Source organism: Pangasianodon hypophthalmus, chromosome 23 (assembly GCF_027358585.1).
Source record: "Pangasianodon hypophthalmus isolate fPanHyp1 chromosome 23, fPanHyp1.pri, whole genome shotgun sequence".
Lineage (NCBI taxonomy): Eukaryota > Metazoa > Chordata > Actinopteri > Siluriformes > Pangasiidae > Pangasianodon > Pangasianodon hypophthalmus.
The window spans coordinates 12,676,491-12,702,354 of NC_069732.1; the positions used below are offsets into that span (position 1 = coordinate 12,676,491).

Below are 25,864 nucleotides of genomic sequence, written 5' to 3' on the forward strand. Positions count from 1 at the left end.
CTTCCTTTTCCACAGTGGCCTATGTTTATTTTCATGTGGGAAATGTACTGGCATGCAGAGGCGAGGCTACAAGTACTGAGCTCCTGAGAAGCTTACACTAGGCCCTACCCCATGGCACACTCCATCAGTCTCTTTAGGCTCCTGTCATGTTCTGGGCCCTGGATCAAGCCCCGCCCCCTTTATGGTATCGTGCCATGTTTTGCTGCTATGTTTGAATAGAAACATTACACATACTGCCAGGAAAATCTCATATGTCCTTTCCTGTATCATTAGGTGCATGCTGGAAGCTCTCACACACACAGGGGAGCAGTAGAGAAGTGGTGTCATCACTAGTTCTTTTGAAGCTTCTGAGACACTGATGGGATAATGATCACATCTTCCCTTCATTGATTTCATGTTTCTGTCCTTCTTTGTACAGCTTCACACAAAAAAGCGGAGCATGCTGCAAGTGCACTGATGGGTTTCCGTGATGTGTAAGAAAAGTGGGGGGTTGAGAGACTTACAACTCCTCATCTAACAGGTGTTTGGGGTTTGGTGGCTACCACCTCGTGTGCTTGATGACGTTGGCAGTGTGTCTAGCGGTGAATTGCTACTTTTCCATGCAGCATTTAGAGATGTGTGAGACACCTTCTCACAACTGCACCACACAAACTTCTGAAAAATGAGCTAACATTAGATTAGATCGGGTGTGTTGAGAGCAAACACTGAGCTGTGTCACTGTAGTTCACTTTGCCAAGCCTGTGCTCAGCTAGCACTCTCGTTTGTTCATTTCTTTCACTCTTCCGTTTCCTTTTGCCTGACAGGTGCATTCGACTGCGCAGGGTTTCGCTATATCGCGCGTGCGCTCGCTTGTGTGCGTGCGTGCGTGTGTGTGCTTGCGTGCGTGTGTGTGTGTGTGTGTGCTTGCGTGCGTGTGTGTGTGTGTTTATTAGGTCGTGTTGAAAGCTCGGGCGCTTAAAAACGCTGTCACAAACAGAACAAACTCGGGCAGCTCAGTTCCTCGTGCTGTCATTCCCTGCACTAATCTCACTCAGCCTTGCAGTGTTCTGACTCCTGACTCCTGACTCGGCTCTCCACTGACTCTCCTCATCCTCATCCTCATCCTCACGGTAAGCAAAGTCTGGATGTTTTGAATGAATTCAGCTGAAAACTGACTACAAACTACATGGAGGAAACTTGGTATTTAGTTCTGACAGTTCTAATCCTAATTCACTGAATGCATTCATGGAAATGATGCCAGACTACTAATCCCTCATTACCTCATCTGATATTCAGCATTACAGAAACAAGCATAAGTAATGTTTTAGAATTTAGATCTTACAGTGATTTGAATAGGCTACGAGACCTGCTGCTAATCTGATATAAAATGCAGCATTTTAACAGGATGTAGATGTTTTGGTTCTGTGATTGGACACATCAGGAATAAAAAGCCAATAAATGCTTAATATTTATTAGTTAGTGAAGGAGTCTTTTTTTTTTTGTCTTTTTTTTTTTCACGCTAAATGAGGACCAATTCCTCAAAAAAAAAAGTTTTGCTGATTTGTTGGATAGTAGCTTGAACTGATGTACAGTGAGTGAAGCGGTCACGTGGGAAAGATGTTATCAGTGAGCCTTTTAGTAGTTAACTTTTTTTCATTAGATTATCTGTCCAGTGATTTGTTAGTAGTGTATAAAGTTAGTGAAGTTCTGCTCCAGACTCTGGCTAGTCTTGTGTCCATGTTGAACAGTAGCTCGGGTCTTTGGGTTGCTTTTTACAGAGTGCAGCTGCTCAGCTCGGTGTGCGTCACGGAGATACAAATATAGCACGCGCCGGCCATAACCTGGAATGCGACTCCACTTCAATTCACCGGCTACAGTGTGACTGGACCCCCACTACACCACCACCAACCTCCCCATCCTCACTCTCCAACCACCCCCCCACTACACCACCACCAACCTCCCCATCCTCACTCTCCAACCACCCCCCCACTACACCACCACCAACCTCCCCATCCTCACTCTCCAACCACCCCCCCACTCCACCACCAACAACCTCCCCATCCTCACTCTCCAACAACCCCCCACTACACCACCACCAACCTCCCCATCCTCACTCCCCAACAACCTCCCCACTACACCACCACCAACCTCCCCATCCTCACTCCCCAACAACCTCCCCACTCCACCACCACCAACCTCCCCATCCTCACTCCCCAACAACCCCCCCACTCCACCACAACCAACCTCCCCATCCTCACTCCCTAACAACCCCCCCACTCCACCACAACCAACCTCCCCATCCTCACTCCCCAACAACCCCCCCACTACACCACCACCAACCTCCCCATCCTCACTCCCTAACAACCCTCCCACTCCACCACAACCAACCTCCCCATCCTCACTCCCCAACAACCCCCCCACTACACCACCACCAACCTCCCCATCCTCACTCCCCAACAACCCCCCCACTCCACCACAACCAACCTCCCCATCCTCACTCCCTAACAACCCCCCCACTCCACCACCAACAACCTCCCCATCCTCACTCTCCAACCACCCCCCCACTCCACCACCACCAACCTCCCCATCCTCACTCCACCACCACCAACCTTCCCATCCTTACTCCCCAACCACCCCCATCCCACCAGCAACTTCAATTTCCAACTCTCCAAACACCCCTCCACTCCACCACCACCACCACCAACCTCCCCATCCTTACTCCCCAACCACTAACCCCGCCACCCTTAGCACCCCTGCACCCCCCACACCCACACTGGGCTGCACATCAAACACAGTGTTATAATGTGTCTGTACGCGGTGTTACCATTCTCTTCCCTTTTCCAGAGATCACACAGTTGGCCGGTAATCATATCTTTCACAAGATCTCTCCGGCAGAATTTTGCTGGCTGTGGCACCTGTTCACCTCCCAAATAGAGAGAGAGAGAGAGAGAGAGAGGAGGAGGGGGGGGGCGGTGTTACGAGAGGGAGAGAGGATCAAGCTAGTGTCAATTTATCCATCAAGCTAACTATTGTAACCCTTATATTTTTGTCCTCCAGTGGCACCTTGCATTTTGTTGCTGTTTTTTTTTAAAAATTCTTTTCTATATTGATGCTTTTGCAATATTGCACATAAACAATCATGCCAATGATCTGCTTTGAAAAAAAAACATTGAGAGAGAGAGAGAGAGAGAGAGAGAGAGAGAGAGAGAGAGAGTATGGAAGTGATGTGGGTATGTGTGTTATGAGATATCAGAGACATAACAGTGGAGGCCAGATACATTCTCCACATGACTTCCTAGCAGTCCTATGTTAGGTGAGGGGCAAAGTGCTCATATGTGCTTCTGAGGTTTTTAAAATAAAAAAACTAAAAAGCAGCATGCTTAGATTTGTGAGATAACTCATTTCAAGTGATGAATTAGGTCAAACCACACAACAGTCTGAATCTCAAAAAGAGTGTTCACTGCACAAATTTGAGCCAAATTTGAAACAAAAATGGACTGACGGTTCATGTCAAAAGAGTACTAACAGTGCTTTATCTTATAACCTGAGTTTCCATTTGGAGTCTCTGGATCACCAGGCTTTGGGGCTCCCTGTATCAGAATGAATTAGAAACTCATGCCTTATTAATTTCAGTCATTTTTGTATTATTCTGGAGTGTCTATGTAACACACTCCAGATGATATTTACTTTAAAAATTTACTTATTTTCTGCCTCTTCAACTCACAGCCCATTTTTTAATAGAACCACCCAGTAGATATTAATACTCATAGCAGACCCACAATGTTTTTTAATAGTCCTTAATAGACTCAAGTTCCAAAATTCAGCTGTTCTGACTAAGAATATGAGGAAGAAAAGGAGCAAAACATTTCATTGTGATGGCAGCAAGAGGTTTCAGATGTCTCCTTTGAAATGAGCCAAGCTTTGTAACCCGTTGTTCAATACCTGAGCAAGAAAATGCTGATTCATTGTTTAATGTATTGACATACTCGCCTGTGTTTTCAATGCTGGACTGAAATAAATGTGGCATGCACATCAACACATGAAGAGAGCAGTTGGAAGATCACTTAGAAATCTTTACACTTAGTGTAGTGTTGAGTTTGCTAGCACATTCAGTAGAATGCTGTGGGAAAGTCCCAAAACAGTAATAAAAACAATAGTATGTCAAAATAGTATGCAACCAGTTGTTACTTTGTGTGGTGAAGAAATGTTTAGAAAGATAATATGCAGTTTGGCATGTAGCTTGTGTCTCACTTACACTGTATGTTAATTTCAGCCATGGACCAACAACACTGATTTATAATAATGAATCTCCTGCATGATGTAAGCCAGTTGTTTTAATATAATATATGAAATGATATCATCTGTGTTTGAGTCTCTGTTGGTTCTGGATGCCTTTTTATTTCAAAGCACCACACTATCCCAGATGTCTTTTTCACACAGCTCCATCGAAGAAAGGAGGGAATCTATTAATTTATCTGCTGACTGAGGAGAGCAAACAGCTGATGTGTTCAAGTTCCACAGTCAGTTATGGGATAAATGACTGGTAGCTTTTACAACTTGTGAACTTTTAAGTGTCAAGATGTGTGACGTAGAAACTGAAGAGAAAAAGGTACTCTCAGAGTCCATCACGGAGAGGGGGACACCACCTACATGCTGCACTATGGAAATGAAGGAGGAGGATTGCCACGGCAGTAATTCAGTGGAGGAGAAGGTGACGAGGACTTGCTATGTCCTGATTTTCCAATGTTGTCTCTCATAGTGTGGATTTACCCTTCCTTTTCTACTCTTCCTTTCCTATTATGAACATTATTTCATTCTTCTTCTCTTCTCCTAAACAGCAGAAGACAGATGCACACCAAGGGCAGCTTAAAAGAAACCAGAAGGTAGGTCGACATAGTGTATACTAATAAAATGTCTGATAAAATCCTTTAAATAGGAAAGCATGTCAGGCGGAACATAGCACAAATATTGCATGTTCTTTTGTATGTATGCTCTACATTTAAAATGACTGTGTGTTTGACTTATTGCAGAGAATAATGTTGAAGATACACTGTAATGGAGGTGAACCATCCAAAAACCAAGACTTATTTCAAAGACTGCATTACATTACTGCTCAAAATAATTACTATAGAACAGTATATAGTTGTATGGTTTGGCAACTCCCTACCTGATTCAGCTCGTCAGCTAATTATTAAACTCTTCAGGTGTGTTTGGAGTTATAAAACCATGATTCCGTACAGGGCAGTATGTCTGTAGGAGTGGAGTTGAGAAACCCTCTTAGATAATGCTGAGGTGTTGAGATGAAAACATTGCACAGGCTAGTGGTTACTCTGGTTCCAGCACCAGTTTGGTGATTAATAGATCTTTTGACATACTGAATAAGCCTGTGAACTTATGCAAGATTGTCTCTGGGATGTGACATGAAGAAAACCAATGTAGAAAGTTTAATGAGTGCTTTACCAATATTGCATTTATATGTAAACCTAAGAGCAGAGCTAAAGAAGTAATGTGCAACGTGGATTTGTAAATAAAAGTATGCATTATGTGCTGTTTAGTCATTGTACGTTTTACTTCAGGCCAAAGGGAAACTAATCAGGAGTGCAGCTGTGTGTGATGACGCTTCCTCCACTGAATCAAGCAGCAAGGTAAGAGTAAAAACACATCTCTAAGTCGAGCTTTTAGGTTGATAGGGGGTCATGCAGGTGTATGGCCCTGACATACCAAGGATGACTGATTCATGTTTTCTGTGAAAAGTTGCACTCCAACAAACCACAAAATCTACAGCAGACAGCTGACATACTAACAAATTCTGTGCTTGCTTGACGGGAAATAACTGCGAAGACTTAATATCACACAAGGTCTGTGTCCCAAATACTACGATTCTAAACAGTATGATAAAATAGTACACAACCTTCCAGTATATTAGTATCTATAGTGGCATAGTGTTTTAACATACCATTTAGCACCATAGTTACCATTGCCTAGCTTCCCGTTACACACCACTGTAAATGTGTTTCAATGATCCAACTGTAGGTCATTGTTCCACATGCATCACATTTAACATGATCAACTAGTGCTGACAAGGGCCAAGAGTGACGCACCAAACTGTGAACAGACCAGTAATTTCTTCATTTCTGCCAGCGATGATGCTATATGTGAGCAGAGTGACAGAGATAGTGACAAAACAGAGTGTGTGGTTGTGTCCTGTAGGGGCCTGAGGGTGAAAGTTCACTGACAGCCAACACTTCAGAGTGCGAAGAAGAGCAACAGGAGAAATGCAAGGACGGCAACACCATGAAAAAACCAAGTTTATCCAAAGGTCATTAGTGTGTGTGTCTGAAAACATGTGTTTGCATAAGTGTTTTCGTGTGTGTTTGTGTGTGTCCGAGAGAGACAGACAGAGAGAGAGAGAGAGAGAGAGAGAGAGAGAGAGATCATTTATGTATATTTGATGTCAGTTAACAGTGTCTGGATTCACATGGTGTCACATGCGTGTAAATGAATTGTATTTGCATGTGTTTCAGAATCAAGTCTGGAGTACACAGACTCAACAGGCATTGATCTGGAAGAGTTTCTGATTACTACTCTAAAGAGCAGTCCAAGGTAGTGTGTGTGTGTGTTGACAGTTGACACAGATGAAGATGCTTGTGGCTGGCCCCCCATTTTACTTTTTTTCCCCTTCTTATTAACAAAAATACATACCTTGTCATGTTATTTTGTTTTGGCCTGCAGGGACAGATTGATGCTGCTGAAACTGGAGCAAGACATGACTGACTTTATGACAGACAACTGGTAAGACTATGTCAGTTTTCTACTGTATAATTCACACAACATATTCATTTTAAAATGTATAACCTGCTCTTCTATTGCAGCTCTTATAAGAAGTTTCCTCAGATGTCATCCTATCACAGGATGCTGGTTCACCGAGTTGCGGCGTATTTTGGACTAGAGCACAACGTGGATCACAGTGGAAAAGCTGTCATTATCAACAAAGCCAGCAACTCCAGGATGTGTGTTTACTGTGTGTTTACTTGTTTGCCAGTTTATTTTAGTGTACTTGTAAGTACAAGTAATGAATGTATTGATGTGTATTTTTTTTTTCAGACCAGAGCAGCGGTTTGCGGAACATGTCCAGGAGGAGAGAACCGAAGAAAAAAGGTCAATACTAAAGAGAGACAACAGCCAGGAGAAAGAGGACAGTCAGGTATACACACACACATACACACACTTGATCACTTTGTTCTTTATCAAAATGATCGCAAATATTTTGTGCGAGCCCTGTGCAGATGTAGAAGAACCTCGCACCAACCAAGGCCGATTGTTGCCTTCCATCTTCTCTGAAAAGTTGCACTTGAACACACCACAATCCCAATAGTTGTTTGCTGATGTGCAAATCCTGTATGAAAGGAGATAAGTAAGAAGTAAAGAGCGATGGGCCGCGTTGTTATAGAAAAATAATAAATGGTGGGGTGTTGTGATGCACCATTTCGAAGCTGATTATATTTTTTTCCTCTTATCCTTTTATTAAAGAATGACGCTTCATACTCTTATCAGCTCATATTTACTTTTAATGTTGTGAACGTCCATGAAAAACGTTATAACAACCTTAAACAGCCGTTCTCTCACCATCTCTTTTTTCTCTCTCTTGAAGTTAATGAGACAAAAAATGCAGCTTGTCATATATCTATGAGACCACAAACTGTAAACTCTGCTGTGGCGGAAAACTGCTGATCGTTCCAATGCACTGATGCTGGAGCGTCCTTTCATAAATATTAAATAAATGCTTCTCTACAAAAACCTTCATCATATTTATTATTAGTAGTAGTTATTATTATTAGTTTAGATTGCATTGAGAGTCCACTATACACGTCCCTGTGAATGAGTTGTTACTAAAGAATGATGTTTTGGAACCAGTATAAGCCAGTATTTTGCCTTACTACTCTCAGAGCCACTGTTATGGAAAATTAATCAACACCTTCTGACCAATCAGAATCGAGAATTTAACAGCACTGTGGTATGATAAAATATAATACCAGGAGGTGGCAGTTTATATCCATAATAAAAAAAAGACAGTTGTAAGAATCACTATCACAAAAAAGGTCTGTATGTCAAATCACACACCAGAGTACTAAATAGGGTGTAAAAGTGTTCTATTTGGGACTTGTTAAGTTTCCCCAAGAGAGACAGCCTGAAGAAAACCTTAAGATTCTAGATTTAGTCTTTTTATAAGAGTATAACCTATAATGATGGACTATTTTTTCATTATTTATTGTGGTAGTGTGTGATTAGCAGCATAACTAAACAGATAAGCAGTTTTCAGGCCATTGTTTATCTGTTTAGATGTCTGCTGGCAAATGAAGCATTGTACTTTAACACTCTTTTGAAAATAAAAAGTCATAGCTACATCACAATTAGGAAATTAAAAATTAATAAAATGACATTTCTCTCTCCTGCAAGCCTCTGACACATTCAACACGCTTAATTGACTTTGTCGACTTAGGCTGACTAGTGCTAATGTGCCAAACTATGGGCAATGTTTGGATACACAAATACATCCCACAGCCAACAGTTAGCTCAGGGTGTCACTAATTATAGACTTTAATGGTTGTATTTTGGTGTATTTTGTAGCTGAGGGTGCCACGGCTGAAGGAGCAAATGAGGAGTAAGTCTTTCGAGGAGAGAGAAGAAGAGTATCAGAAAGTCAGAGAGAGAATCTTCTCCCAGGATGTGAGTGAACGTACATGTCAAATACACTCAATCGTCAAAGTACACACCATACTTAAAATATCCTCTCTCCCTTTTAGTCATCCTTTCCTGCTCAGAGTGTTTACATTGAGACCAGGTAAATATTGCTTTGTACCCTCTATTAATGTTTGTTTCCATCATCACGTTCCCAATTTGAAGGTAAAGTATACACACTGCCATCATTCCATGAAATGTTTGCTCCATTATTAACACGAACTTTATTATTAACAAGGAGGTGAAATGTTAGATGAAGCCCTGCAACCGTGTCTAATGTTACACTCTCACTCTCTCCTGCTCTTTCTCTTTTTTCCCGTGTCTGCAGAGGTCCAGAGGACTGCTGTAATATACACAGTGAGACTCAAAGGAGGAGACAGCTCTTTAGGTTAGTGTGAGAGACATAAAAGTCCCTTGAACTGATGAGTGACATTCTGCAGTCCACACTTTCTTGTGTAAGATATTTAAGGACATGTAAAAGTATTACATGAAATACAGTGCTATGTTAGGCACACTTAGCTTCATATTACTGCTAGGTGATCCTGTCACTTCTTTTAAAAAAACAGATGCACACACACACACACACACACACATGTCTAACTAATCAGGACCCGAAGAGAAAACAGAATACTATCTGAGACTGAGATTATCAGGTTGTTGCACGCTGGGCTCAATAACCTACTAGTGATATCAGACTTATAAATGAACTGTTTATTTGAATTAACAAGTTCATCTGAATCGAACTTTGTGTGTATTATATGAAATATTAGTTTTATTGACTCGAAAGTGATGTATCTAAGAGAGTAGCATAGCTCGTACGTGTTTGTGTGCAGGGGTACCAGGGATGGTTCTGGCAGGCTGTCAGGCAGCAGACAGAGCAGCTTTGAGCTGGATTGTCACTGGAATGACCCTCGACCCTGGAGCAGCACTGACTCAGACAGTTCCACTTGGAGCTCCAAACCCACACACTCGCACTCAGACAACAATCCCAAACTCTGCATGCCAGGTATAAGAAATACTTTATCCACAATGTGCCCCAATTTTACAGAAACTGATTCAACATATAATAATAGTAGCATAATTAAGCATACTATTTATTTTTTACTTTATTTGTTATTGTTCCAGTGACAGAGGCAGCAGCCAGTAACAGTTCTGCCTATGTTCTGGGGCCAGCAGAGTCCTCCATATTGCCTGGGACTATCCTACTCAACCCAAACACAGGTATACAGACATACACTATACAGAGACTAAAACATACATATCAGTGAGCCAGTGATTCCTGATGCCTGATGATGATGTGCCTGATGTTTTAGGACAGCCATATTTGAATCCCGATGGAACTCCAGCTGTTTACAATCCACCAGTGAGCCAGCAGCCACTGAGCAATCAGCTAAACACAATGCAGCCACAGGCCCCGCCCCCTCCCCAGCCACAGCAGCAACCAGTGATGAGCCATGCTCTTCCACAGGTAAAAAGAGCTTGTCACAGTGATAGTGCTTATTAACAGACCATATGTGTGTGTGTGTGTGTGTGTGTGTGTGTGTGTGTGTGTGTGTGTGTGTGTGTGTGTGTATCTCACTGGTCACTTTATTAGGAACACCTGTATGCCTGCTCACTCATGCAATTATCTAATCAGCCAATCATGTGGCAACAGCGCAATTCATAAAATTATGTAGATACAGGTCAAGAGCTTCAGTTAATTTTTACATCAAACATCAGAATGAGGAAAAATGCGATCTCCATGGCATGATTTTTGGTGCCAGATGGGCTGGTTTGAGTATTTCAGAAACTGCTGATCTCCTGGGATTTTCACACACAACAGTCTCTAGAGATTACACAGAATGGTGTGGGGAAAAAATCCAGTGAGGAGCAGTTCTGTGAGCGTCTTGTTGATAAGGGAGGTCAGAGGAGAATAACCAGACTGGTTTGAGCTGAAAGTAACCAGCTGACCTCTCTCATCAACAAGTCTATTCTGCCTGCAGAACTGCTGCTCATTAGCTGTTTTTTAGTTTTTCACACCATTCTGTGTGAACTCTAGAGACTGTTGTGAGTGAAAATCCCCAGAGATCAGCAGTTTCTGAAATACTTAAACCAGCCCATCACAGTTAAAGTCACATAGATCACATTTTCCCCCATTCTGATGTTTGATGTGAACAGTAACTGAAGCTCTTGGCCTGTATCCGCATGATTTTGTGCGTTGCTCCACTGCCACATTATTGGCTGACTGGATAATTGTATGAATGAGCAGATGTATTGGTGTTCCTAATAAAGTGGTCAGTAAGTGTATATGGTGCACATGACAGCAATATAAAAGTGAAGTATAACTGTCTCTGATGCCCTCTAATGGCTAGCAAACTACAATTACTAACCATTCCTACTCTCATATCAGTCAGTAATGCTGTTTGTATCCTTCAGGTTACATTCCTGGTCATTTTTTGAGCAGTAGTCCATAAGAGTTCATTTTATGTAATATCTCTTACAAGTAATTCTTAAGATAAATGTGTTTTGTACTAGTTAAGTTTTTCAATTGATCTTTAAAAGGGTATAGTTGATGATTACAGGTGATTAACAGGTGTGTGTTGAGTTAACCAGCACCTAGATTACAAACTTGTATTGCTGGAACTTAACCAGCTCCAACAGCCTTAAGAACAGACCACAGCACAGGGAGCTTTTGACAGTAATATGGTATAGGTTCCCTTCAGTACCTGTGTAAAGTTCTAGGGTCAAAAATGGAATTTTATGCTTAGGCTATTTTGTCCTTTATCACAGAAAATCTGTCTTCTTCTTCTGCTTATTCTTATTCTTATTATTATTATCACTGTATATTATCTAGTGTCTATTGAGACAAAAGCTGAAGCATAAATAACCTATTCAGTATAACAGCATCGCGAGTGTGATATTGCTTTTATACAACAGATCTATAAATAAGAAATTAATATTGAATAACTGACAGTTGGGCAAATATTTTCTCTCAGTCATTAAAAAATAGTTCCCAAAGAAGTCACAGCTGGATATAGCATTGCGTGTTGCTATGCAGTACACAGACTGACTGACAGCCTGTGGTGTAGTAACGGTTTCACTGTAACAAATTATTGCTAAAATTGGAATTTTATGTTGTGAACACAGACAAGTGGAGTGATACAAACAGTCAAATGTCCCAGTGCTGTTATACTAAATATCAGCACTCTTGGAACGCTGCTTGTCTAATCAAATTAGTGGACCGAAACTAACTGATAACTGTAATCAGAAATATTTAATAGATCTATTGATTTTAAAAATTGCATCTATTTTTTTTACTTTCTGCCTCACTGCCTGAACTCCACTGACAGATTACAGGGTTGTTTTAACATCTTTGCTTATTGTTCAGCTATTCATCTTAATACATATTATTCAGTAAATATTATGAATTATTTAGTGGCTGCAATGAAATTTATAGGTAATGTATGTAGTTATGAGAGTGAAGAATATAGAAGTCTGATCCCACTGGTTATATGTATTCATTTGTGTTTCCGCATCATTAAGAATTTGGGGGATTTTCAACATTCCCTGTAACATTTGTGACTTGGTGTTAAGGAAAATTATGAACATAAACTCCATCTCCCTCTGTCGCTCAGGTTCAGTACTCCTCTATGACGTACCTTCCTCCCCAGCAAGTGTTAACAGTCTCTCCCTCACAGTTCCACACCCCAGAGCAGAGTGTATGTGCCTAAGCCTTTGTGTCTAGATTTGTACATATTTGCAATGAGTATTGTGAACTCTGATATTTACACTCATCACTGATATCTTATAATGGACTTAAAAGATGTTGTTCTTTCCACAGAGGGAGGACTTTTCATCTCAGTTCAGTCACATGACATTAAGTCATCAGTCTTTAGGTGAAACATCAGACCTGTCTACCTACTACCTGCATGGAACTCCGAACACACACGGCTACTCACAACCCCAACAGAATTATGCTCCACCCTACCCTGCAGATAGCTATATGAGCTCAGGAATGACACTGGCTATGCCTGCAGCCCCACCCACGCAAACCTGTGGCCAACAGAGCAATCAGGTGCTCATCATATTGGAATGCATGTCCTCCATGTTTTAAATACACTGAAATTTCCATTATTTTATGTATACCTATTTTGTATCTACACACTTTGACCTTGTTATTAAGTACAGCTAGCATATAGGTGCACTGAAGGTATACAGTTACTGACTGTATGCTGTTGCTATGTGCAGTGTGTCAGCCATCAGTGGAAAGGTGCCACTACTGAGCAGATAGTATTTGAGTGGATGATCGCTGTCAGCAACACTGACAAGATAATAACATGTTAGTGGGTGTAGCAGTGGTATGAGTGTATCAGGTGCAGCAGTACTGCTGATGTTTTTAAACACTTTAGTAGCACACCTTGGTTGAGAAACAGTCCAAGAATCAAAACTGTCCAGCGAACAGCAGTCCTGTGGACAGAAACTGCGCACTGATGAAGGGCTAGAAGACTATTAACACTATTAACAATCGTGCAATGAAAACTGAGCTACAGTCTCTAGCTGTACAGCTATAAGGTGTAAAACAAGGTAGGTGTGTGACCAGTAAGTCTACATGGTGTTAGAAATCACTGACACACACGTAGCAGTGGCTTGCCGACATTCACTATGCTGAGAATGATCCACCATCCACATAATATGCAGACACTGGTGGTCCTGTGGTGGTCTGTTGCTGCAGGTGGTAGAGAGTATCTTACACACTGTGCATTGCAACAGACGGTATTTATTAATCTACAGTTAGTAATCAAAAATATCTACAAAGTGGACATATACAGCATCTTTACCTGGGAAAATGGCCAATGAGTGTAGCAACAGGGCAAATGCACCTTAAAAAATTGCCTATACAATGCATATCATGTGTCATCTTTATAATCTTCTTTCTTCAAGGCCCCCATGTATAGTTACCCTGGTCAGTGTGCCAACACATCTCAACAGTACGGACCAGCCAGTTACAACACACAGACAGGTACAGGTAAGAAAATATGTTTGTGTTAAAGTTGGCAGGGAGTAGCAGTAAACCATGATGTTAAGATTGCATGATATTACTACGAGTCCTTCATAATTCTGCTAGTTCTATAACCACAGTTATAAGCATATTGGCCATACATTTCATTTTAAAGCAGCCTGAAACTGTATTACATCATTACTGACATTATTATTATTATTATTATTATTATTATTATTATTCCTAACTCCTCTTTTGTAACTTCGTGTTTAAAGCTTTTTGAATTAAATTCCCTGTCTCATATTGTTTCAATCGATCTCAGCTTATTTTCTATTTTCATGAAGACTTGGGTAATTTGCTAATATGTACAAAGCGGAGACACAATTTAGAGCAAGTGAAACCCTTGCCAGAGGAGGGCAGTAGACAACCACTGCTTTAATGACTAAATCAGCTTTGACTGAAACTTTGCCCCTCCTCATTTGCCTTTTCTTAGGATACACTGCTCTCTTAACGAGTCAGCAACAAGCTTACTCAAACATGGTGGGAGCTCCGGTGTTACCACAAACACAGAAGAGCATCATAGGCTCCTACCCTTCCACATCATCCTATCAGGTGATCATATGAACATCAGGCTGGAGTGCAGTTACAGCTGAGCCACCAGATGTTACACAATAAGTTACACATGCTAATCATATGTCTTATTTCTCTTTCCAAGATGGCCCCACCGCTGCAGTCCTACCCCTCTTCAGTGCTGGTCTCCAGGCAGGCTGGGCAGAATCAGAGTGCAGGGCCTCCAGCTGGAGTGTCGGTTTACTGCAACCCCCTGAACCATTCTCCACCTCCACCTCTCAGTGTGGGCATCACCTGTCAATCAGGCAGCTGCATAAATACATGCAGCAGAACCCAGAACCAGTGTTGGTACTAACACACACACACACACACAATAGAACCCAGAACCAGTGTTGGTACTAACACACACACACACACACAATAGAACCCAGAACTAGTGTTGGTACTAACACACACACACACACAAAATAGAACCCAGAACTAGTGTTGGTACTAACACACACACAAACACACATACACACAAATAGAACCCAGAATCAGTGTTGGTACTAACACACACACACACATACATGCACAACAGAACTCAGAACCAGTGTTGGTACTAACACACACACACACACACAAACACACACACACACACACACAAAAATGTAGCACAGTGTAGGGGAGGGTCTGAGAATCGTGATGCAGGAGAACTATAGCCTTTGCATTTTACATGTGAAATGTGTCTCCCTCTGTCTCTCTTACAAACACACAGAAATATAAGAGCCAGAAAGAACCAGTATGAACCAGAAACACCAGCTACACACTATGGTGTTTGTTTCAGTGTCAATCACTCCGTAGCACAACCTACACTCAGAGCAGCGGCACAGTGCGGGCACGTCCAGCTTTTTCTGTTTTTCGCATGCTGTTTTATTGGAAAATTTCTTTTACATACACTGACGTGTGAATGATATTTTGTGCCAGTTGCGTCAGAACTGCTGTGTTTATTTGCATTACGTCTACTACTGCAATGGATAATAATAATGTGTGTATTAATATTATAATAAAATAGTTATTACATATCATGAATAAAACTCATTTTTACTTCCACTTTCATTACAATCTGCCACATTTTTGTCAATGTCCATTTTAACCCTAAAACATCTACCTCTTGCCTCATCAATAAATGCAACCTGGAGTTAAATAAGTGAATTCTGTACAGTCTAGCAACCATCTGATAGGTTGTAAAGCTGAAAGAAAGGCTTCTGCTGCCCTCACCCACAGTCCCAATCATTCAGAGATAACATTCAATGTGCAAATCTACAGTCAACACAGAATCACAAACCCAGAGACCTAGGATGGAAGTTCAACTCACAGACCAGATGAGTGACCACATAATCTCTCAAAACAGGTCCATAATGAACCAGCGTTAAAATGCAATTACAGCTGTAACACAGTAATCAACACTAGTAATCACAGAAACCAAACACAAGCTAAAATGCAGCTATACTAAAGCCTTTTACTGATTAGGCAAAGAGCTGCCAAATTACTTCTCCACAAACACAGCCTCTAACTCAAGACTTTCCATGTATACGTGAAAATTACTCAACACAGCTATTGACCTAAACAAGAAAATCTTGTTTAATCTTGTCTTGTTTATTTTATTGTAAAATGTTTCTTTCTCAAATATTCAAAAATCATCCTTGTCTGTATTTTTTTTTTTTTTAGTACAGTGGGCTGTGAACAACATGCTGAAAACTATAGAAAACATTAAGATGAAATCTGTTTATTATTATATAGACACCTCAGCATTATCATCTTAATAGTCCTTAATAGATATAGTCTAATTAAAACTACAAAAAAATGTGCATAATGGCTTTTATTCCTTTCCTCAAAATGTCTTATAACTGCAGTGAAAGCTGACTTTAAATGGAGAAAAAAGAAAAATAGGAGCCAATTTAGATTCTTGCTGATTGTGACATGGAAACTGTGAACACTATAGGCCCAGGGTTTGTTTCACCTCTAAACCTTTTCATGTCCATTTCATTTCTTCATTCATCCTGGGAACACTGGGCATGAGACAGGATAGCCACTGAAAGGGACGCCAGGCCATCACACAATCCTTCAAACTTTGTAGAGTTTATGACTTGAGAACTATGCTTTGCCTTTATATTTTAGGAAAAAAAAACATTCTTACAGTTCAGGAATTCACTGATTGTGTACTCATGGTGGGTGCAGCTATGATTTGTTATACTTCAGCTTCTACTCTCTCACACATTCACACAAGTGTATTCATGTTTTTTAGGATTGGTGGTATATTCAAGTAACTGGAAAAGTCCATTATTGTCTGACCAAATCAGTGCACAGACGTTTAGTTTTGATGAGCTTTAATAGAAAGGCACAAATACAGGCAGAGTGTAATGTGAGAATTAAAAGCTTTTTCAATACAGAAACAGGTTCAAACTAGACTCTTCGATATCGAACACACTGTCTAGATCAGCTTCACTCTTTCTCCCCCCTCCAAGAATTCAAGTATGTCAAAACGGATCAGTTACAGTCAAGTTCAACATCACAGGGATGTGATTAGACCCTGTCTGGCTCTCTGATGTGTGTGGGTGTGTGTGCGTGTAGGTAGGGGGCAGTCTGTTTCTATGGTGAGTAGATTCTTTGTTGCTAACAGTAATGCATTTGGGTTAAAATAAAGTAATAATGATGGATTAGCTGGTGCCATTAATGGGCCATACAGGGATGTGTGACTGCGTGTGTGAGAAGTAAGAGAGGAAAATATGAAATGACAAATCAAACTCTAAATAAGATATAAAGCTAAGTTTCACAGGTTCTTAAATAATAATTGTGTTAAAAATATCAAACTTAAGTTAGTTTACAAGACTATAATGCTACTGGGATAAACATATGTGCTCCTAAGAACACACCAAGAGAAAAAAAATAAAAACATGCAAACTCCACTCTTCTGCGTTCAGAGGTCAGCAGCCATTTTGTTCAGGCTGCCTGACCTGCTGTACCTCAAGTAAAATGTCTCCCTTCACTTACAAAAATACATTTAAAGCAGGTGCAGCCTATTTTCTGCTGAGATTTTGTGTGTGCGTGTGCGTGTGTGTGAGTGCGCGTGAGCCTTGAGAGGAGGGTTCTGAGCGGGAGAGAACCACTGCATGGACACACACACACACGTACAGTACCACAGAATGTCTTGAGTAACACTGCCTAAACTGCAGGCTGTTTAAAAACATTAAATCCAGTGCTTCCTGGATTATGTCTCCAACAAGCCTGTTTGTCTCACAGTCACAAGTGAATCTACACACACTCACACACACACTCATGCTGAGATAGTCGACTTGTCTGTAGTGCTTCGATTAGGTTATCTTGCGCATTCACTCTCATCCATACTTGTATGCATGCACACACTCCCACACATACAATATGAAGGTGGTGTCCACTGTCAGGACTGTCCTGTTTTTTTAAACTAGCGACAGATCAGTAATGGTCAGATTGTTGATGAACAGACACTCATTTTGGACCATATAGGATCAGAAAACATTTCCATTAACCACATACAGGCACACACAAACAAACACAGGCGACTGCAGGTCGTATAGGCCATCTCTAAATAGCTTGCTCTCTCATCCTTGTTCTTGTCGAGGTATGTGTGGTTCAGGGTCACTTCTTCACCCTTCCTCTCCTTCCCTGCCTCCTTTCGCTTCCTCCACTCCTCCATTCTCCACCTATTTCTGGATCTGAAAGATGAAGAGGCGCAGGTTGATGTTTTTGGCAGCCAGCAGCTTGTTGCACTCGACGCTGTCGCTGATGGGCAGCGGCGCGTACTCCGTCTCGTTGGCGTCGTTGGAGAAGACGTGGTGCTGGATGACGGGTTTGATCTTCACGTCGTCGTACGGGCCCTTGAGCAGCAGGAAGGAACACTCCAGCGTCGAGTTTACTTTGCTCTTCAGGATCAGCTGGAAGGAGAGTGTGCGCTTACAGGAAAGGTTGGGGTTGCGCTCTGAGTCGTTGACGCGTGCCTTCAGCACCCATGTCTGGTTGAGCACGGTGAAGCGTGGCGTCTCGTAGTACAGACGGGTGATGAAGTCGTCTGTGCGGTATGGCCGAAACTGCACCTCTACACTCAGACAAAGTGAAGGGTGCATTTTCAGTATTCAGTATTATTATGTTTATAAGGTGTATATCTGCTATTATAAATGAGCTTTCTGAAATGTTCTTAAACCAAAGCAGGCTGTTTCGTAGATTAGCTTTATTAGAGCTAGGTTGTTAATCTCAAAACATTAACTAATTAAAGGTGCAGTATGTAACGTTTAATAGTGTTTTTATACCGGTAATAATCATATTATTTCAAATATATGGTAGAAAACCTAGATCACCACCACCACCAGACCTGCTCAGCTCTGCCCCTCTGCCCTAAAAGGTAACTTACAAGGTGTATGTAGCTTTACAAGGAAGGATGGAGGTGGGATGGGAGGGAAGAGGTGAGAGCTTTTCAGTGTTTTAATTGCAACTGCAATTTACCTTGCTCTCAAACATTTAGTGCATTTCATATAATGTACAATAAAGACTTCATTTATAAAAAAGTTTCAGTCATTTAAGTGTAGCCACAAATGCACGTATGGTTCAATGGAGTAAGCTGTCAATTCCTCCGATTTAAATGTGAAAACCTAAATCACATTCATATATAATTTGTTTTGAACAAGTGGGTTTATTTAAATCCTGTATCCAAAGCAAATGCAATAGGCCTTTTGTATGAAGGGTCTATGGTATTAAATAAAGGCATTTAGCAAGAAATAAAACACAACAGGGAATGCTGTTATAGGAAAATACTCAAACTATGGGGTGGTGTAATGCGGCATGACGTGAAGCAGAGTTACTGTTTCGACCATAATATTAATTATTTTTCAATAACAGCACATTCTGACATGTTTTATTCCTCTTAGACCACAGAAGTTTGACAATGATTACAATTTCAATGTATCAATGGACGACACATGCTTATAACCATTTATAGTTCAATTTAATGTTGTGGAACATCCACAAGACAAGTTAGTTCCTGTTATTACATATGTTATAGCACATATAAACAGTCATTCCCTCACCGCCTCTCTATCTTCTGTCTGTTTAAGTTAATAAGACAAAAAACACAGCTTTCACGTTACAGAGAAAAAAAAGCAGTCCTGAAGACTCTCCTGTAGCAGAAACATTCTGACAAAGCACTGACACTGAAGACTGCATCCTTAAATGTTAAATGAATGTCTGCTTGCAGAAAACTTCATAATATCAATGACTATACACTGTTTTTTTAATCCATTTATTATTATTGTTCTTTGATTACGTGAAGTGTCCACTGTCCCTGTGAACAAGCTATTACTATTAAAAAAAACAACATTTTAGAACAAGCACATTAATATAAACCTATGATGTGAATTACAACTGGCACTACAGTCAGAGCTGTGCTGATATAGAAAATTAATCAAGAGCTTCTAGCCAATCAGACAGCACTGTCCTATAAACTACATTAAATAATACTAATGATATTTAGGAAGACAAATGTTTTTATAATTGCATGCTTTGCTGTAACCGTTGTAACTCTGTGTGTTGTTTTTCTACATGTGTACCTGTGAAGCCGATCTTCTCGAAGCTGAGCAAACTGAAGATGCTGTTATAGAGCTGCAGCTCTCGGCGATGGCTCTGATCCATCTCGTCCAGGATGCCCATCAGCTCGATGCCAGTCTTAGATGGGTGGCAGCAGTCAACCTCGTGGGCAGTGAGCTCATGGAATGGCCCCTGCCACGGACAGCCGATCCGCTTGTATTTACACTGCGTAAGCCTATCCAAAGTCCACAAGCAGAAATCAGAGACGCAACACTAGCAACATTAAACATGATTCATGTGATTCAGGGGCGCTGTAATTAGAGGAGGGCTCAGCGGAGTGCTGAAGCGTGTGTTTCTAAGTGAGACACGCCTGAGTAAAGATGTGTTTGTGTGTACCTGTCCTGGCACTCTTCTGACTGGTGGTGGTCCAGGCTGGAGCGGGGGAACTGTTTGAGGCAGTAGCTGCAGTCCGAGGGCAGTTCACTTACAGCTTTCTCTACCGCCAAGTTCCTGCAGCACAGGCTCTTGCTAATCTCACAGCGGCAGTTCGGGCACGTGGCCTGCTCTTCCTTCAGCCGTGCATCCGCCAGCAGGTGGATGAAGCAGCCGGCACACATCAGGTGCCCATTTGTACACTGACACAGAAGCTTGCTTTAATCAAAAGACTGCAAACAGTGCATCCAATCATTTCAGTTCTGATAAGTAAAAAGTATTGGTACATTTTGTTGTTTGACCATTTTGCAGAGGCTACATGACTCTACATGACATGATTTCACACAAAATACTGCTTAAAAGTATAAAATACATGAAGATGAAAAGGTATAGCTACTCTGATCTTAATGAGTATCTAAACTTATAATCACAGAATTGTTAGGATTGACAGAACTGTCATAATTCCATGGAACAAACTGCCTGGGCCCTGAACACTGAGGAGGCCCCTGATGGATGATTTCTTAGGTGATCAAAATGCTAAACGTTCACTAAAACCTCTAGTAGGCACCATGCAGCAACACCTCAGGAAACCCCAATAAAGACACTTGCTAGCATGTCTGTGAGACAGGAAGACAGGAAGTCAAAAGAGGAATAGCAAATAAGAAGAGGAAGAAAAGATGAAACAAGACAGCAGTAAGTAGTGGAAATGACATGGAATAAGGATGACAACTTCCAAAACATGTAACAGCAAAGAAACTAGAGGAATTGGAGCTCAGGAATAGGAATATAATGTTAATAATTTAGATCTTGTAGATTTAGTGATTTTCACAGCAGTTCCTCAAATTACCAATAGCTCAGCTTTTTAGGCTATATACAGGTAGCTCAACGTTTGCTAAGTTAGCTAATAACTGAATATAAGACCTTTTTTTGCAGAAGTTATCCTAATTGGTAAGCTTGCTCATCATTTTTCAGAGTGTAACAGCCTACAGCATGGATTAGCGATGTTATATGTTGTACCTGAAAGCAGGGTTGTCTGGATTAGCCATAACTAAAGATTATACTAAGATACAAATATTGTTGCTATTAATTACAATATATGTATAACTGTTAGATTAATCAAACAAATAATGTTAATTAATAACTAAGTAATTAAATTGCCACTGTTAGTAACACAAAAATTTACCAAAGTAGCATTCATTTTTATTTATTTATTTATTTTTTTGCCAGGCCCCCACACTGTTTAACGTGACCTCTACACTGTTGACGTCGTCACACTATGGACTTGTCCTTGACTCACAAGGCTGAAACGGGATCATCTTTATCATTCTTTGTATTTTACTTTTTTTCAACAGTGTATAAGAGGGATTGTTAAGAGCTGAGTGTATTTGTGATGAATGATACAAGGACAATTAACTGATTCATCCTATCAATGTTCATATATAAAAAGATTCAGTGACTAAAGAATATTTATAGACTTTGTAAACACCCAAAAATACACAAATTAAACCTAAATATGTAGGACACTCTGCAGATTGTTTTTTTTAATGTGTTCTTCTTTTTTAAGACTTATGAACAATAAAATAGGTTTTATGCTTTTATTTTGAAAATAATATTACAAAAACACTTCCAAGTTCATGTGAATAGATAAGCTAGAAATCATAAAAGGGAACACTGTGAAAAATGACAACTCCAGTGTTGCTTTTTTCTAAGCACAAAGAATCTATAAATTTCTCTGTTAATAAACATGTTTAACTTTGAAAAAAAAAAAGAAGACTAAAGAAGTAGTGATAAAAACACTTTCTTGGACAGATCAGTCGAAAATACAAAGGATGCATTTTGTGTTTAATAATATTACCATCACAGACCTTGGGATGTGGTGTATGTTGCACATAGTTTATAGACAATAAAAGCACACTTGAGTGTTTTAAACAAACACTGCATTCTGAAACTTTGAGCCTCTCCGAGCTTAACAGTGCTGTAAAGTGGCTCACTGACGTCAGTTGCTTGGAAGAAAGACCCACTGTGGGGTTAGTAGGTGTGCAGTAATGTTTAAAGTGTTCAACGCCTGTGTTTTTGACCAGTTTATAAGAATGTCCTAATTTAAAGGAATACAGGAGGAACATTCTTGGGGGAGGGGTACTTAAGACCTCCTCACTGATTGGCTTAAGGCGATCATGTGATGCTGAACTGCCATGTTTACCCCTGGGCTGAACAGCTGGTCAGCTCACAGTAGTGCTGCCAGGTTCTCGATTTTCCTACTCGATCGGTCTACATGTAAACTGCTGCCATGGGACGATTTTTTATTCCACAGCTTCAGGGTGTAATTTAATTCACATTCCTAAACCTAAACCCCTAAATTTCCCAGTAATTTGGTGCACTCTAATTCCTAGCTGGTCTTTATTCATGACAATATGAACATGGAAAAAATAACTCTTTATGAAATTATAAAAAGAAATATAACACTTAATTCTGTCTAATTATAACTATATTATAATTTGAATATTACAATACATTTTGCAATGACAGCCATGATAGACATTCAAAGCTATGCATAGGGTTTTGAAATTGGATAGTTTTTGGGATGGGTTTCAACAGACATTGGGCCGCTTTAGTCACAGACCTGGCAACCCTGTCACTGTTACACATCCTCAGATAAAACAAAATCAAAGCAATCACCAAAATACATGAACAAATGAACAAAGTATTGTGTCTGTGTGTGTTTGTCTGTCTTTGAAAGACATCAGCAGGTCAGACTACACTTAAAGTCACATTAAACTACCTCTCCCTTCTTGATTGTTTGTCACCACATATACACACAATTAACAACTATCACACATCTAATGTACATCTAATGCTAAAAAACAACCACCTATAAAACCTATAGGGATTTAAGTGGTCTGTGTAGTTCAAAAACACACTATAGAAAGCTTCATTTTTATTTTTGTTTGTTTGCTTGTTTGTTTGTGGTATTGCCTTGTAAATGAAGGAATTATTTCAAGGGCCCTGAGCAGACAGGAGGCCCAACATGACCCTACCATAGGAAAACTGTCCCTGGCAGAAAGCCCAGTGCAATAACCTGTTACAGGGCCCAAAATTCCTCCTGCTATGTCTGGCTCATGTAGCGACTGCACATCTGCAAATATAATGTGAGCATGTAATAATAATAATAATAATAACACTGGTGTGGCTGTGTCAGTGATCACCTGGTAAACCGAGGCTTTGGGTAGGTCCAGGCACACGGTGCAGCACAGGACGGAATAGAGGCGCTCCTCGAGCTTACCCGCTTCGCCCTCCTGCAGCCGCACGCGCTTTTTGGGCGGCGCGTCCGGATCTGTCTCTGGACCAGAACCGGAACCGGAACCCTCTCTCCGCATGCCCGATTCTTCCTGAATCCCGGATAAACCCGCACCTGCAGCCACGGCCTCAGGCCCGACACCCAATCCGGCTGAGGACGAGCCTGGAGCGGCCGCCACCTCGCCTCGCTCTTCCATCGAAGACATCCGCGTCCGACCGAGACCAGGCGCACACGCAGGATTAGCACTCACTGTGGAAGTGTGCACTTGCTGAGCAGCCTACAACGCGTTCACCTGTGTACAGACTGTGTATTCGTAAATAATAAGCTCCGATTCATATGTGAGTCCCTGACAAAAAGTGGAACCACTTCGGAGGAAAGTAAACACCACAGACTATATGTCGGGCTGTGAAGTGCAGATGTGATGGCTTACTGAAGTTCCTCGTGGATATGAATATGCGAAAATGTTTAGTAGATGTAGCTAGCTGGGAAACACTGCTTTCCTCCTGCATCGACAAAACTAGTCTTGTTGTTGGTTCTCGCCAGCTGGTGACTCCGTTATTCGGCTGTGACAGTGCGACCTGGCCGGGCTAGCCCTCTCCGCGTCCTCTCTGCTTTCCGCACAGCACACACACACACTCACACACACTCACTCATTCACTCACTCACACACACACACTTCGGTCTCACCTGAAACCCTTAAACCTGCGCTGTTTGCTATCGTCTTTTCGATAGTTCGTCCCTAGCTCTACACTGCCATCTTTGTTTTTTTTCTGTCACCCCCTCCCCTCCACCGTCCCCTCGCCTCGTCCCGTCCTGATTCCACCAATCAGAGGCGCTCTTACACAAACCGGGCGGTACTAATAGCCAATCCCGTGTCCGGTTAATAGTTGTTTACTGAGTGTTTTGCCCATAGGTGTCATGGTTGGTGTCTGTCAGTCCTTTGCGTGCTCTCTGATTGGCTGCGGGACATGCCCGTGTTTCATCAGATGACTGTCAATATTACAGCTTCACTATGGGGGTATTTTAAAGAGGACTTGTTCGCGCATGCGCAGCGGCCTCCTGCAGGTCAGCTTCAGTAAGGTGACCACAGACCAGAAACCGAGATGTATGCGACAAAATGGCAGCGTTAACGACCCTTCTGGTCTGTTATGCTATTAACTAAAATAACTTGATAGCAAGCTGCTTTTCTATAAGGCAGGGGTTTTCAAACTTTTTTTTTCCTAGCCAGAGATCCCTTCCAATGTAAAAAAAAAAAAAAAAATTGCCATAATACTATAAATATTACACATCTGACAAATATGTCTAATTAATAAATATGTATGTATGTATTTATTTATTTATTATAGTCAGGAGAGGTTTTTATTACTGAACCTTTCACCTACAGAACCTGAACCCAAACCAGTTACACTGTGTTAAAATTCAAAACATCATATTAAAAGCATTTTTCCTTGTTACATTAAAATTATGGTTAGATTCAAGCTGACATCATTTATACTCATTTCTTTAGATTAAAACCATGCAGTCGAAGTGACCAATCAATTAGACAACTTCGAAATTAGTTCATAGTGATCTTCATCACCATAGTGATAAATAAATATAAATAAAAATAAAATCACAGCTAGATTTGTAACCATCATTATGAGAACCAAAAATAAGCATAAAAGGATGGTAAATGTAACTTGATCTTTTATTTCTTCTCTCACTTCGCTCTCTTTAAATCATATAAAATATATTACAACACAAGTGAGTGTGTATCTTCACAATAACAGCATGGTTTCTGCAGCTTACTGTATTTCAGTCATTATTTGTCTGTCGTGGATTGAAACAGGAGAGTGTCCCACTGAGTAATTGCTTCTGTCCAAAGACGTGGTCTAACAAGCTCAACTAGCCTAGGCATGACAACTGACAGTCTATCCTGTATATCCTGTAGCTTCCATGATTTGTGCGTGTGTGTGGGTGTGTGGGTGTGTGTGTGTCACATAACACAATAGAGAGGATGGTTTAGGGTTCCTGGGTGTAACTGAAAGTGTCTTTAGTTAAGTGACTAAACACATTTAACTTCTCAGATGTTGCAAAAAGTCTTGTTTCCAATCAATTTTTTTAAACTTACATAAAATCAAATAGGTTACCACTTATTCTAGTTTTTTGAATGATAATGTTAAAAATAATAATGTTAGAAATCACAATATTACAAGGATCTAAATTCAAATCTGCATCTGGATTTCGGTAAAGCTGCTTTGTGACAATGCCTATTGTTAAAAGTGCAGAATAAACAA

General features: G+C 40.8%; 3 protein-coding genes across 7 annotated transcripts; 2 read left to right on the top strand and 1 right to left on the bottom strand.

Moving 5' to 3' along the window:
• The first annotated feature begins 289 nt into the window (after positions 1-289).
• Positions 290-15,330, top strand: arpp21 (cAMP-regulated phosphoprotein, 21). 4 transcript variants are annotated; one of them, XM_026929426.3, is made up of 20 exons: positions 290-1,109; positions 4,420-4,690; positions 4,818-4,862; positions 5,556-5,624; positions 6,190-6,298; positions 6,504-6,582; positions 6,712-6,771; positions 6,852-6,989; positions 7,084-7,183; positions 8,608-8,706; positions 8,784-8,821; positions 9,047-9,106; positions 9,552-9,724; positions 9,844-9,939; positions 10,032-10,186; positions 12,333-12,416; positions 12,539-12,772; positions 13,639-13,717; positions 14,190-14,308; positions 14,412-15,330. In XM_026929426.3, exons 2-20 carry the CDS (start codon positions 4,559-4,561, stop codon positions 14,619-14,621), a joined length of 2,079 nt encoding a protein of 692 aa, XP_026785227.3. In that variant the 5' UTR covers positions 290-1,109; positions 4,420-4,558; the 3' UTR covers positions 14,622-15,330. The 4 variants fall into 4 exon arrangements, with proteins under 4 accessions (XP_026785227.3, XP_026785226.3, XP_034154292.2 ...); XM_026929425.3 differs by having other exon boundaries at positions 4,821-4,862; positions 13,639-13,723; XM_026929424.3 differs by having other exon boundaries at positions 291-1,109; positions 13,639-13,723.
• LOC128317293 (uncharacterized) lies at positions 2,255-4,412 on the top strand (the record flags this gene model as incomplete). Its single annotated transcript, XM_053228690.1, has 1 exon — positions 2,255-4,412. A coding segment is annotated over one exon (528 nt), but the record flags the coding sequence as incomplete, so codon positions are not given.
• Positions 15,331-16,618: 1,288 nt separating the features above from the next.
• On the bottom strand, positions 16,619-24,389 carry zftraf1 (zinc finger TRAF-type containing 1). Of its 2 annotated transcripts, XM_026929679.3 has the most exons (5): positions 24,019-24,389; positions 23,497-23,891; positions 20,258-20,496; positions 19,885-20,096; positions 16,619-18,380 (listed from the first exon to the last, which is right to left on the bottom strand). In XM_026929679.3, the coding sequence occupies exons 2-5, from the start codon at positions 23,791-23,793 to the stop codon at positions 17,989-17,991; spliced, it is 1,140 nt and encodes a 379-aa protein (XP_026785480.2). In that variant the 5' UTR covers positions 23,794-23,891; positions 24,019-24,389; the 3' UTR covers positions 16,619-17,988. The 2 variants fall into 2 exon arrangements, with proteins under 2 accessions (XP_026785480.2, XP_026785479.2); XM_026929678.3 differs by having other exon boundaries at positions 23,497-24,389.
• Positions 24,390-25,864: the final 1,475 nt, after the last annotated feature.

Bases quoted from the DNA above. Each gene is read 5' to 3' on its own strand.
- arpp21 (XM_026929424.3), top strand. From the start codon at position 4,559: ATGTGTGACGTAGAAACTGAAGAGAAAAAGGTACTCTCAGAGTCCATC. The intron at 8,707-8,783 runs GTGAGTGAACGT...TCTCCCTTTTAG, and splicing joins AGAGAATCTTCTCCCAGGAT to TCATCCTTTCCTGCTCAGAG. The intron at 13,724-14,189 runs GTAAGAAAATAT...GCCTTTTCTTAG, and splicing joins CAACACACAGACAGGTACAG to GATACACTGCTCTCTTAACG.
- zftraf1 (XM_026929679.3), bottom strand. From the start codon at position 23,793: ATGTCTTCGATGGAAGAGCGAGGCGAGGTGGCGGCCGCTCCAGGCTCG. The intron at 20,497-23,496 runs GTGATCACTGAC...CTTCTGTGTCAG, and splicing joins CCAAAGCCTCGGTTTACCAG to TGTACAAATGGGCACCTGAT. The intron at 18,381-19,884 runs GTACACATGTAG...GTCTGAGTGTAG, and splicing joins CGAGAAGATCGGCTTCACAG to AGGTGCAGTTTCGGCCATAC.